The 12,030-nt window shown below is 46.7% G+C and overlaps 1 protein-coding gene across 2 annotated transcripts in view; it reads right to left on the bottom strand.

The window, feature by feature from the left end:
* The window catches only part of TRPM8 (transient receptor potential cation channel subfamily M member 8), a 31,882-nt gene that overhangs the window by 7,837 nt on the left and 12,015 nt on the right, over positions 1 to 12,030 (bottom strand). Inside the window, exons 9-20 of one of the 2 annotated variants that reach the window (XM_039382798.1) lie at positions 11,228 to 11,330; positions 10,573 to 10,691; positions 9,886 to 10,176; positions 9,476 to 9,571; positions 8,844 to 8,973; positions 7,196 to 7,341; positions 6,550 to 6,662; positions 5,756 to 5,963; positions 2,858 to 2,949; positions 2,007 to 2,145; positions 958 to 1,129; positions 564 to 741 (exon numbers count right to left, since the gene is read on the bottom strand). In XM_039382798.1, coding sequence (XP_039238732.1) covers positions 564 to 741; positions 958 to 1,129; positions 2,007 to 2,145; positions 2,858 to 2,949; positions 5,756 to 5,963; positions 6,550 to 6,662; positions 7,196 to 7,341; positions 8,844 to 8,973; positions 9,476 to 9,571; positions 9,886 to 10,176; positions 10,573 to 10,691; positions 11,228 to 11,330 — 1,787 coding nt within the window. Of the gene's footprint in view, positions 1 to 563; positions 742 to 957; positions 1,130 to 2,006; positions 2,146 to 2,857; positions 2,950 to 5,746; positions 5,964 to 6,549; positions 6,663 to 7,195; positions 7,342 to 8,843; positions 8,974 to 9,475; positions 9,572 to 9,885; positions 10,177 to 10,572; positions 10,692 to 11,227; positions 11,331 to 12,030 lie in introns of both variants that reach the window. The other variant, XM_039382797.1, reaches the window with a different exon arrangement.

Genomic DNA, 12,030 nt, shown 5'->3' on the forward strand with positions numbered 1-12,030 from the left:
ACTTCCCATGACTAACTCAATTCTGTGTCAGAGCCTGCAGTGGAAACAACAAAGATTTCTGGAAGAAGCTGAGGCAAATGTTCCCTGCTCTTGCCAGTCTAGAGGTGATGGCCCTTTTCAAGACAAAGTCCTTTTACACATCCCAAGGGGAGGGGGCCCACTGCCTGTGGTGTAAGTCTGAACAATAAGGAGCAGGCCCACCAGAGCAGTAACAGGTCCATGCTCACCACGCAGCAGTTCTGGTTAATAAACCCAGGGTCCTAAAAAGATGGTGATAACTCATTTATTCAGTCTAGCGAGGTCAGTTGAACAGAAACTCACACTTGGTAAGGCACTGACCCAGGTATCACCCCTGTGTGAACCACGGGGGTTTGTACCAAGCCACTGTGCACAGGACAGGCAGCAATCCCTCCCCAGGACACTGCACCAGCTTCCAGCAGGCTGCTGTGAGAAATGCAGAGCCCAAGGGCTGGCTTCCTGCTGTTTTCCAGGACTCCATTCCCTCTCCCAGAGATACACTGGTCCAGAGATCCCAAGGAAGCCATCGCTCCGTTATTACGTACCCGAACATGGCCACGAGCAGGTTCACGAGGAGGATGTTGGTTGAGAGCATGTAAATGCAGACAAGGGGAATGGTGATCCACTCGGGAAAGCGGGGCTGGTTGTTGGCATCCAGCTCCACACACAGGGGCTTGGACTCGTTCCCAGAAAAGGTGCAGCGGTCAAAGTTGTAGGTGGTACCTCAGAGGGTGAGAGAGGAGAGCAAACTGTGAGTGCCCTCCTCCTCTTTCTGCTGGGCTCTGCTCTGACCACAGTTAGTGTGGCCTCCTCCCTCCCTGCCTTCCCATCAGACCTGGAGGCAAAGGGTCAACACGCGGGTCAACACAGGCCTGGACAACCTCTAGAAGGACAGAGCCTTCCACCCACCCAGCAGAGACCCCCCCAGGGGATAATTACCATCCACATCATCAGGGTACTGGCCAAACATGGCCAGGTAGGGCTCGTAGATGACCGATCGGAAGATCCACTCCCAGCGGTGCTCGTTCTTCCTCAGGATGCCTTGCCTGGCCACTCCAAAGGCCACCATCCACACAGCAAAGAGGAAGAGGAAGAAGAAGACGTCTATCATCTGAAAAAGGACAACAAGCATCAGTGCCCCACCGCACATCTGTTCCAAGCCACGCGTGGCTTTTTGCTCCCACTTTCACCAACACACAGCCACAAATAACTGACTATCCCCACTCAGGGAACTTCAAAAAATGGACACGGCATAAAGGCACGGCATGTTTTCAAATACAGGATATCCCCCTGGCACCAGGCAGGCTCCACAAGAGCCAGAATCACATATAAGGGCTGTGGCTGCAGCCTCTGGAGCCCCATGTCAGGTGAAAGCAGCCACTCTTCCTGGAAACACCCCTCTGGATGGCTTAAACCAGCATTTATAGCCCATACACCCTGGCTAACAGTTTCTTGAATTTCTAGCTCTTAACAATGCACAGAGAACTGAAGGCTGGTAATACTCCAGCTGAGCTTCCCCAGTTACTACAGATCCACCTTCAGATCTGCCCTCCCACTAGCCCCAAGCATCCTTATTATCAGACTTCCTCAAAACTACTGTATCAGACTCCTCACCACCCTCTTCTCCAGGCACTTGTGTGATGGATGCAGTGGAAGACCAAAATCCTCTTCCTGTACCATTCAGCATCACTATCTAGTTTGGGGAACACCCATGTGGGCAACAGGAGTGATGGGACACACCACTGAAACATCTGAGACATGGAAGCTACCAGGAACAAAATCTCCTCTCCTTATTCTTTCCCTTGGCACAGAAAAAAGCCCTGCTCTTAATTACATCCCATTTAAACCTCAATACATCCTGTTCAGCAGAGCTAATTTGCTGCCATCACCAGAACACGGTGATTTCACTCTTGAGGGGGAAAAAAAACCAAAATGAAAGGTGTTGCATCATTTATTTAGACTCTCTTGAATAGCTGCCAGAATCTTACCATCCTCTGCAGCATAATAATTTTGGGTCCTAGATTCCTGCTAACTGTGAAAATATGGATCAGCCTCAGAGTAAAAACTATGTAGTCCAAACAGAAAATGACTCTCCCGGAATACCAAGAGCTTTCATCAGAGTGAAGCCTGACGGAGACAGTAAAAGAAAATGAAGACAAGTGTTGGGTGAAACATGCAGAAATCAGGTAGAAACACAGGGAAACATTGAAATGGAGAGAGAAAAGTGAGTTAATTGGAAAGCAGAGCCCTCTCCCACATGAGGACAGAAGTGTTTAATGCACACCTTGTTTACACCCTTCCAGCCTTCCCTGAATCATCCCTGCAGCTCCTCTTACATTCAAAACTGGTAACAGCAAAGAAATTTGTACTTTTAGCTACTCCCACAGCCCTCCAAAACCACCACAGTGCAACGACCCCTCTGCTGCACTGAGGTACCAGCAATAACCTACAGCTGAATGAACAAGTAGCCTGGAAAAAGCGTTTGCATCATTTCTTTGCCATGGTTGTTAACTCATGCCATCATGTAAGACAGCTTCTGGGAGATAACAACACTCTTAGACTGTTGGAGGGACAGTCACAGTCCCCTTAAATACAGCACACTGAAGCTCAAAGAGTCCAGACTGCCAGACTGAGTAGTCAGAAACAGAAGCCAGGGAAAGTCCCAAAGATCTCCTGACTTCTTTTTTTTTTTTCGAGTTAAGACTTGGCAGTATTTGGGGCCTTCATAAAGAACAGGGAGTTTCACAAACACATTGTTCCCCAAAATCTCATTGCACGTAGTCAAAACCCACAAAGGAAGCAAAGCCGTAACACAGCCACAAGAAAAGGTACCACTCACCTGAACACAATCCCTGCTATGAAGTAGAAGATTGCCAGTGTATCCATAACATTCCACGGATCTGAGAAATACTTACTGCCATTCATGTACCACTGGGAAGGAAAAAGAAGAGAAAGTAACCCCCAAACAACACAATTTCCTTGCCCAATTTTTTTTTATTTGGTCACGCAATAGGTGCACCAGAGTTCAGATTGCTTTTAATTTCCCCAGTAAGAGGGGGTTTAATATACCCAGCAATGCCAGAAATTACTGGCCACCTGTTTTCAGAATCTGGGTGTGACCTATTAAGAGCAATGAAACACTGGGGGGACACAGGGGGGGTCACTTAAGGGTAGCTGATGAATTCTGGCTTCTCTTCTTTCACAGAGGTCATTCAGGAACCTGTCCCTGGCTACATGCACATGCTTTGGATCAAAGATGCAGAATGAATTTATTCCTTTCATGACCTGACTCTCCATTTTTGACTTGCAAGACTAGTGAGAATCTCTGCCCATTCCCAGACTAACTGGCACTGCAGCCTGGATCCAAAGTTTCTGCAAGAACCAACGTCCCGAATAATTCAGAGATGACTCATGAGGAAAGAAGTTTAATCAGGAGAAAGCTCTGCCAGGCCTATAGAAATAAACTGTGTCCCTGATCATAATTCCTTTTAATTTTTATTGAAATGATCAAAGTTTAAGAGAGTACTGGTCAGTGAATCTAACTGTCATATCCAAGGAAAGTGATTCTGCTCTCAGTGCCATTATGGGACGCAGAGATCAAGGGGAGTGTTCTCCTAGGTGGAAAAGAAGCAGTAAGTAGAAAGCCCCACTTTACTATTCCAATTGCATTTCCTTCACGTGATGGGATGCACAGCTAAAATGGACAGGGTGGCAGCTGCCAGGGTGCCAGGCTCAGGAAATACCTTCGAAATTCATGCCAGGCAGTATTTCAGCATCTCAGGGGACACACAGCCCTTTCTTACTACTTAAGGCACCAAAGGCTGAGCACTGAGTGGGGACAGCACGTCTCACACCTGTGACATCAGGTTGTCTCTGCCCAGTAACTCCCTAAATCAAACAGAACAACCGAGACTGCGGTGCAGGTCAGTCCTCAAATTCCAAGCAGTTCCCACTGCTGGGGCTTCACATGCACGGAGGTTCTGCCCAGACTCCTCCTCTGTCTGAGAAAATGGAGCTTTCCTGCACACCCCACCAAGTCTACCCACTCACCTGGCTGGAGGCTAAATCCATGTGGCTACAGGCACAGCAGGGAAAAGGCCCCTCCGATCTCACTATGGCCGTGACAGCTCTAAACGGGACATGAGAGAGCAGCTCCGGCCAGTTACTCATCTCTGGGAGCAGCAGAACTGAAAACAGGGCTGAGCCAGTGGCTCATGGTTCGGATACGGTTCAGTTCTCCTGCTTTAATCTGGAACCATGTCTAGTAGCTGTCACTTCCACAGCCACCTCGCTCTCCGACCAGAGGGCTGATTTCTCCCCAAAACTGATTATCCAACTGCAGCAGCTACAGTGGGAACCCAGCCAACATTACTCTTACTTTTCCTTGGATGTGAAAACAAAATTTGGCACATCCCTAGCTTTTTTTTTCTTTTAAATATTAAGGACACAGATACTATTTTGATGCAGAGTTAGACTAATCCACACACAATGTATCTTGGAGGAAGCCAGGGAGAAATTTCCCTGAGAAGCTCAGAGGATTGAAACACTTTTCTGTGTTCTGCTCCTTGGTAGAACAGCTTTGAAGTCAGGACACTGGCTTGAGATAACTAAACCTTCACCAAAGTCTCTGTTTTAGTTGCTTCTGCTCCCACAGCCAAATTGGCCACCAGTTACTAACAGGATTACTGAGATCTGCAGCTGTTCTACCTGCTCAAGGTTGCAAGAAAAAGGGACATTGGTAGGAATTTAAGGTTTCTATCCCTAAGGTATTTCCCCAGGACTTTTGCTGGGTACACACAGGAAGTGCAAGGACAGGTCCAGAGACACCAGAACCTAAATCAGCAGAAACAAACACTCCATTAGTGTTTTCATTGCAAAAGAGTCTTGTACTTCTCCCCCACTTTCCTTAGCAAGTAAACTTGACATAAACAAGGTTCCACCTTAACTATTAAAAAGGGAAAAGACCACAATAACATCAACATCAGAAACGTCATCTGAGCTCATGTAAAAAGTGTTATTGCAGGGTGGGAGGATCCAGCAGATCACCCGCAAACACTCGTGCCTTACAGGAGTCAGAAAACAGCACTGCACCAAACCACACACCCACCCACTGCTCTTCTGATTTCCCCTGCATGTTCCCACTGCTCTGAACACTGACTGGCAGAGACCAGCTTGCCCAAACCCCAACCATGTCATGTGTCCCCTTACACATGAATTGAGAAGATACCAGTATGTGGCTGGCTATAAAGGCTGTCCTGCATGCTGTTCCCATACCACAGCTAATCTGGTCCTACATCAAACTAGTAATAACTGTACAGATGATTAAAAGCTAAACAGAAATACGTAAAGGGGTGGGATGTGGAGAAGGGAAGCTGGGATCACTTGATCCAGAGGTATGCACCCGGATAAATGTGCTAAATCTAACCCTTTATTCTCAACTGCTTTGGCAAGCCAAGCATTCCTGAGAAATATCTGCACTGGCATCGGCTTACCTACACAATCCTCTTGGTGCATGGACACTGCAGCTACTGGGGCACAAGTAGAAATTAAATATCAGAGGAAAAAAAAAATATTCATTGAGCCTTGAGCTGCCTGAACACCCCCCCACACCCCCCCAGAAATCCCCCTGTCCCTGAGCACCAGCCTGTGCTGCCTTACACTACCCGGAGGGGGAAAACCACAGGTCTTGGCTCTAACACTGAACACTTGGGTTGCAAGCGCTGCCTACTTGTCTCACTTCATCACAAAGCAGAATGAAGACCAGCACGTAAAGGATGATCTCCAGGGCAGTGGGTTCCTTCTGGAAATCCATGAGCAACACGTAGGCGAAGAGCAACAGGAAAGCGATGTAGAAGATGACATTCCAGGAGAAGACCACGAAGGGGGAGGTGAAGAAAGACACGTAATACAAGAAGAGTTTCTTACTCCTCTCCACAGGCTTTTTTCTGAGGGATTAAAAGAGGGAAAAGGTCTCAAAGCACAGCTTTTATGCCTGGGAACACTTGTGTTCTTCAAAGCAAAAACGAGAAAGGTGCAAAGTCTAGCGCGGGATGTTACTGTAGAGGTGAAGCCATCCTGCATCCACTGGCCTCAGGCACTCCAGGAAACTGGTACATCTTCCAGGCCAGGCTGGAGGGCCTTGGAGCAACCTGGTCTAGTGGAAGGTGTCCCTGCCCATGGCAGGAGGTGAAACGAGATGGGCTTTAAGGTCCCTTCCCATCCAAACCAGTCTGGGATTTTGCAATCTTAACTCCAAGATCAGAATGAAGACAAGCTGTTAAAAGCTCATTCAGGCTTTTAATATCTTTGAGACTGACTGAACACTAGAACAGGTTTTTCGGGGGGGCTGTGGAGTCTCTGACCCTGCAGATACTCAAAACCCAACTGGACAGAGTCCTGGGCAACCTGCTCCAGCTGACCCAGTTTGAGCACAGGGTTGGACTGGGTGATCTCCTTCCAGCCTGAACTGCCCTGGGATTCTACAATTAATTGACTTGCTTGCTTTCTGCTAATGAGAAGCCAGTTAATTACCTGAATGAGATGAAACCACAACCTATTAAAGGGAAAAAGAACAGGCACAGTATGATCTTCCAGTTCTTAGTGTCTCTTGAAATCTCTCCGTACCACTGCTTGGAAAGGAAGTTCTGCAGGGAGGAAGAAAACATTCTCATTAGTTCTAACAGCAACAAAACAACCTAGAAGTGCTATTAAAAAACATTTGATTTAGTAAAAAAACACCAAACTTTGAGTTTTCATCAAAATACTTGAGATTTCTTTTTCAAAAATAAAGAAAGCTTTCTGCATCAGTAACCATGTGCTGGGTCCCTAGTCCAGCCATTCTCCATCTCTGTGATGAGGAGTTAAAAGTGAGGCTGAGAGCAGGACTGGACCTGATTGATAAGACACATATAAATCATGACCTGTTATGTAATGCCCATCCACACCAGGCATTAAATCCACACTGCACACACACAGAGTTGTGCCAAGGCAGAAATCACTTCAGGCAGTCTCTAACCTCCAGCTCATTATGATTTACAACTTTAAATCAAGATTCTTCCCTCCTGACTTAGCACTTGTGGGTAAATCAGCCGCCTCCTATTTCCACTGGAGGAGCCACACCCACAGTCAGGTCCCAGGAGTTACAGCCACCTGAGCACCTCCTGTGCACTGCCATTACCTGCACACCTGGCTGGGCAATGAACTGCTGGTCTCTGGCTTCCACTGCCAGTTCCAGACAGTTGCTCTCTCCCCAGGCTTCACAGGAATAAGTCAGCAGCTGCTCAGCCAGATCCTCGTCGCTGCTGTAGCACTCGGTGAACAGCTCTGCAGGGAAGAGGCAGCCCCACACTGAGATCCAGCTTCCACTTCCCACCAACTGGGGTGCAACTGTCTTCAGTACAACATTTGTAGTATCAGAGCGTGCAGACACAAGAACCCCTTTCACCACTGTAGAACGACGTGTGCACTGCTTTACAACCCCACTTGCACATGTTTAGAACTCATGTGTGGACAGAAAACTGTAACACTAAATTAGCTCACACAAGAGACAGCATTAGGTTGAGATCTGCACTAAAAAACAGAGTAAAAAATACAACCTTCTCCTTAAATGACTTGGTATGTCTACCTATTTCATCTTCTTTTCTTAAATTCCATTTGGCACTGATCTAATGAATTACAGTCACTCCCATATTAAGGGCTGGAAAAGGTCAGAATCCGATACTTTCTCACTGGAAATGCTTTGTTTGCCCGTTCACTCCTCAGTGTCTTGTTAAATCAGACCTGAGGGATGTAGATACTTGCAAGAAAGTCTATTTAAGGAGGTTTTGCCCTGTGGAGTAGGAGATACTTTCTAGTAACGAGCAAAATATTTTCAGTGTGACCTTGTGCCACTCCTTATAGAATCACAGGACCATTTAGTTTGGAAAAGACCTCTAAGATCATTGACTCCAATCATTAGCCCAACACTGCCAAGCCCACCAACAAACCATGTCCTCTAGTGCCATAAAACAATATCCATCCTTGGAGACTTTCAAGATGTGGCTAAACAAGGCCATGACTGAACCGATCTAGTCCTGTGGTACCACCACCTCAATGAGAAGGATGGACTGGAGGCCTCCAGAAGCTCTTCCAGCAACATTTCTACGGTCTCCTATTCAACCTTCCTATTTTTCCTACTCAGCTACTTCCTATCACCCCCTTTACCTGTCCCCTGCTCTGACTCAGGGTGGTGACACACCATTTTCTGCACCAGGCAAGACAACAAGGCCATAACCCCTAATCAAGCCCCAGAGGCAACACTGTGTTGTATCTCCCCCCAGGTTTAGGAGCCAAGATCCTGCACCACAGGATCCTGTCATCTTGGAATAAGGAAGGGATATGATTTTGCAGTTCAGAATTTAGGAATCCAATATACTATTTACCTGCAATTTATTCTCACTCCCCAAAAGTGCTCCTGCAAATTTGAAGGGTGGCTTTTCCCAACCTGAATATTACACCAGTGCTCATGTGGAAAGCTTCTCTTTCTCCATATTCTCCCCCCTGTTTGTGGGCACCCATCTTCAGCCTTGCCATTAGAGTAAAGCAGCTTTTAATACCCCACAAAAGAAATTCTCTACCCCAAAAAAACCCACCCCTCAACACCCACTTTTGGAGGCAAGCTGTTCAGACAGGACACACAGTTTCTACTGAGAACAAATGGTGTAGAAGAGATTTCCAAGCAGTTGACACTAAAGAAAAATATTTAATGTTGGATATCTAGTTTTCAATTCCCTGATCTCTGACCCCTCCTACTAAATTTCTAAAGAACTTAGAGAGAAGGCACTTACCCACTGCTCTTGTCTCATACTCATTAGCGAGTTCCTCAGACTCACCAGCAGCATTTATATCATTCTTCACCTTGGCCAAGCTTTTCAGGAGCTTGCTGGCCCCAAGGGCTGCCAAAGTGCAGCCTCTGGTCTGCGGAGAGAGAGAGTCAAATCATGCAAATCCCTCTGTGAAGAAAACATGGTCATAGAACCATAGGACCAGAGTGGTTTGGGTTGGAAAGGACCTTAATGACCATCTCATCCCAACCCCCTGCCATGGGCAGGGTCACCTTCCACTAGACCAGGTGGTCTGTGATTCTGTGATCATTAAATATCCCATCTAATCCAAATTAGAAATGGATTTCAATCGAACACCTGGAACCAGAACCCACCCATGTTGTGGAATGGGTGGGAACTCAGCATCCAAGCTTGAGCACAGACGAGGACATACAACTGGCTTGGCCTGCTGACTCACACATGACCCTAAGAAATGACCACACCAAACTCAAAATGGGCAACATTAAACCAACTTAGAGTCACCTAGCAATTATGTCTTCTGGTTTTGTGTCTGAAGATGGATCCAGAGCCTTCAGAGGCCTATAAACCAAAGACAGAGAACCCCACTGTAAGGAATACAGGAGAATTCAACTTACTTGCTCCCAAATGACTTTAGACAACTCTTTCTTGTTCTGAAGGACTGACCAAATAAACAGAGCTTGTAATGGGTGCCTTGTGATAGGACACTCCTCCTGAAAGAGAGAGCAACAATCCCTCAGACCTATGCTCACCAAACTGTTCTCAACTGGAACAAATCCAAGCCTGCCACTCTCGTTTTCACATTGTCTTCCTTTTACAGCCAGCCCACCGACCCTCTCTCTCAGCTCTCTGCCACTCGTCACACACTGCTGTGAGTTAGGTTATATTTGGTATTTATAATAAAGCCTTAAATCAGTCTCCCTGTTTTCCCAAAGGTGGCATTGAAGGACATTTGAGTCAAAGTCACTTCCTGCATTAACCAACTGAGGTTGAAATAACCTCATTCCCAGTGGGACCCACCACTTACTGAGAGGTGTATCTCCATCTCATCCTTGCTGGTTTTGTAATCCCTCTTGACCCCTCTTCGGAAGTCCTCAACCATCTTCCACACGAAGGTGAGGAGGGCATCGTTGTAGGAGTTCTTGGCGATCTGCAGGTTCTTGAACACCAGGCTGCTGAAGTTGTTGGTGTACAGCTCTCTCAGGACCTCTGTGGTGAGGAACTTGCGCAGATTCAAGCCGTTTTCCAGGAACAGCCGGACAAATTTGGGCCTGTCCTTCACCAGGGCTGTGAACATCACGTCCTGTAGGTCAGCAGACTAGGAGGAAATGGGAAAGCAATATTAGGGAGCATGTGAGCCATGTAAAGCTCACCTAAGGCCTGGCACGTGGCTTACTCACCTTTTCACCAGAACCAGCTTTTTTCTGCATGGAATTGCCATTATTGGATGGCCCAGAGCACTTTTGGCATGGGCAGATCACCTTTGCAAACAGTGACCAGAGAATCATAGAATCCACAGAATAGGATATCCTGAGCTGGAAGGGACCCTTGAGGATTGAGTCCAACCCTTAGCTCTGTCCAGGACACCCCAAGAATCCCACGCTGCACCTGAGAGCATTGTCCAAACGCTCCTTGAGCTCCAGTAGCCTTGGGATGCCCCTCTTCCCACAGCCCCCTGTCCCACTCCCTGTACTCCCACAGGAGGGGTTTGTACCTCCCAGTTCCGGTCGTTGGTGAAGATCTCATCGCTGGCCAGGTCCAGCTGGTTCCACTCCAGCAGCAGCTTCAGCTGCCCATTCCAGTTATCCCTGTCGTGTTCGTTGGTGCTGAAAGCTGCAGAGGGGGAACAACCTCTAGGTAAAGACCAGAGAGCTTCCTGGCATGACTATCTCTGCTTCTCATGCCACCTGACAGGACTCCTTCCAAGTGTCTTTCCCATCTTCCTGAAAGGCTTTCAGAGGATGCTGGAGGCTCAGAGACATACATACGGTCCAACACAAGCCACAGAAGAGCTGCCAGGAACACTCGTAACCAAAATCAACACAAGTGTCGTGCAGGACACAAGGAGTCTCCTTCAGGCTCCTCAGTGTCCTGCAAAAGGATTCCCAATGGGGCCCTACCAGCATCCCCAGAGCTCTCCTAAATCCCTTCCCAATTACCTGGCTTGGATCTCACCCACACTAACAGATCCCACAATGTTGCTGTAGCCTGCCCACACCACTCCAGATGAAGACAAGCTCTACCCTGTGGCAGGAGCGTAGAGAGATGGTACTGCTCTAAGGAAAACTGTTCTAGAAAATAAATAACCATCTTTTCCCATTTATTTTAAAAACCCAAACAAACTCCAACCAGGAAAAACAATTACTTGCCTTTGTACAGAGCAAAGGAAATGGCATTGCTCACAATTTCATCTCCAGCTTCTTCTATTTTGATCACTGTCAGTAAATGAGGGTTCTCAAGGACTTCTTTGATCTACAAAAAGAAAAAGTTCCATTTCAAAGCAATCAAGGTTGTCTAGTAGTTGATCTCCTAGAGCATTTTAAAAAGAAATTTCCCACCACATTGTGGCAAAGCTGCTTCTCATCAGTCTCCTTTCCACCAATAGTTAAAATTTAAATAAGCCCAAATACAAATAATGAGATTTATTTTAAAGTCACCGAAGTACAAGATTAATTATCCTCTGAACATACAGCAAATAACTGATTCCCCTATGCAGAATAAAAAGATATAATCTCAGTAATTAGAAGCTACTTATAAAGTAAAAAAGAAGATTGTGAAGCACAAGTTTCAACAAATGTCAAACAATTTGTTAGACACCAGTCTCTACTTCCTCGTGCTTTGTCAAAAACAGAGATAATTTCTCACATAATGAAGCTTTATGGAGTTACTTCCATTCTAGCACACAGAAAACAAAGAATCTTGGCCACTCCTGACTGTTGGAGTAGTGCTTTAGGAAGAATTTGTAACGGGATAGCTGGAAACTGTTTTCTGCCTAAAAGGTAACTCCTTCTCAAAGGCAGTTTCAATGCTGAAAGCAGCCTCAGATTTTTCAGGAGCTGCACTTTCTTCTGTCCCTATTAAGGAGGGCAGAAGCGTAAGAACAGGTCCACCTGAGGGTCAGGTAACCAGAGGTACAACAGGTTCCTGAGACTGGGCCAAGCAACCCAAAGCA

Source organism: Pipra filicauda, unplaced genomic scaffold (assembly GCF_003945595.2).
Source record: "Pipra filicauda isolate LSUMZ 115617 unplaced genomic scaffold, ASM394559v2 scaffold282_size1924045_pilon, whole genome shotgun sequence".
Lineage (NCBI taxonomy): Eukaryota > Metazoa > Chordata > Aves > Passeriformes > Pipridae > Pipra > Pipra filicauda.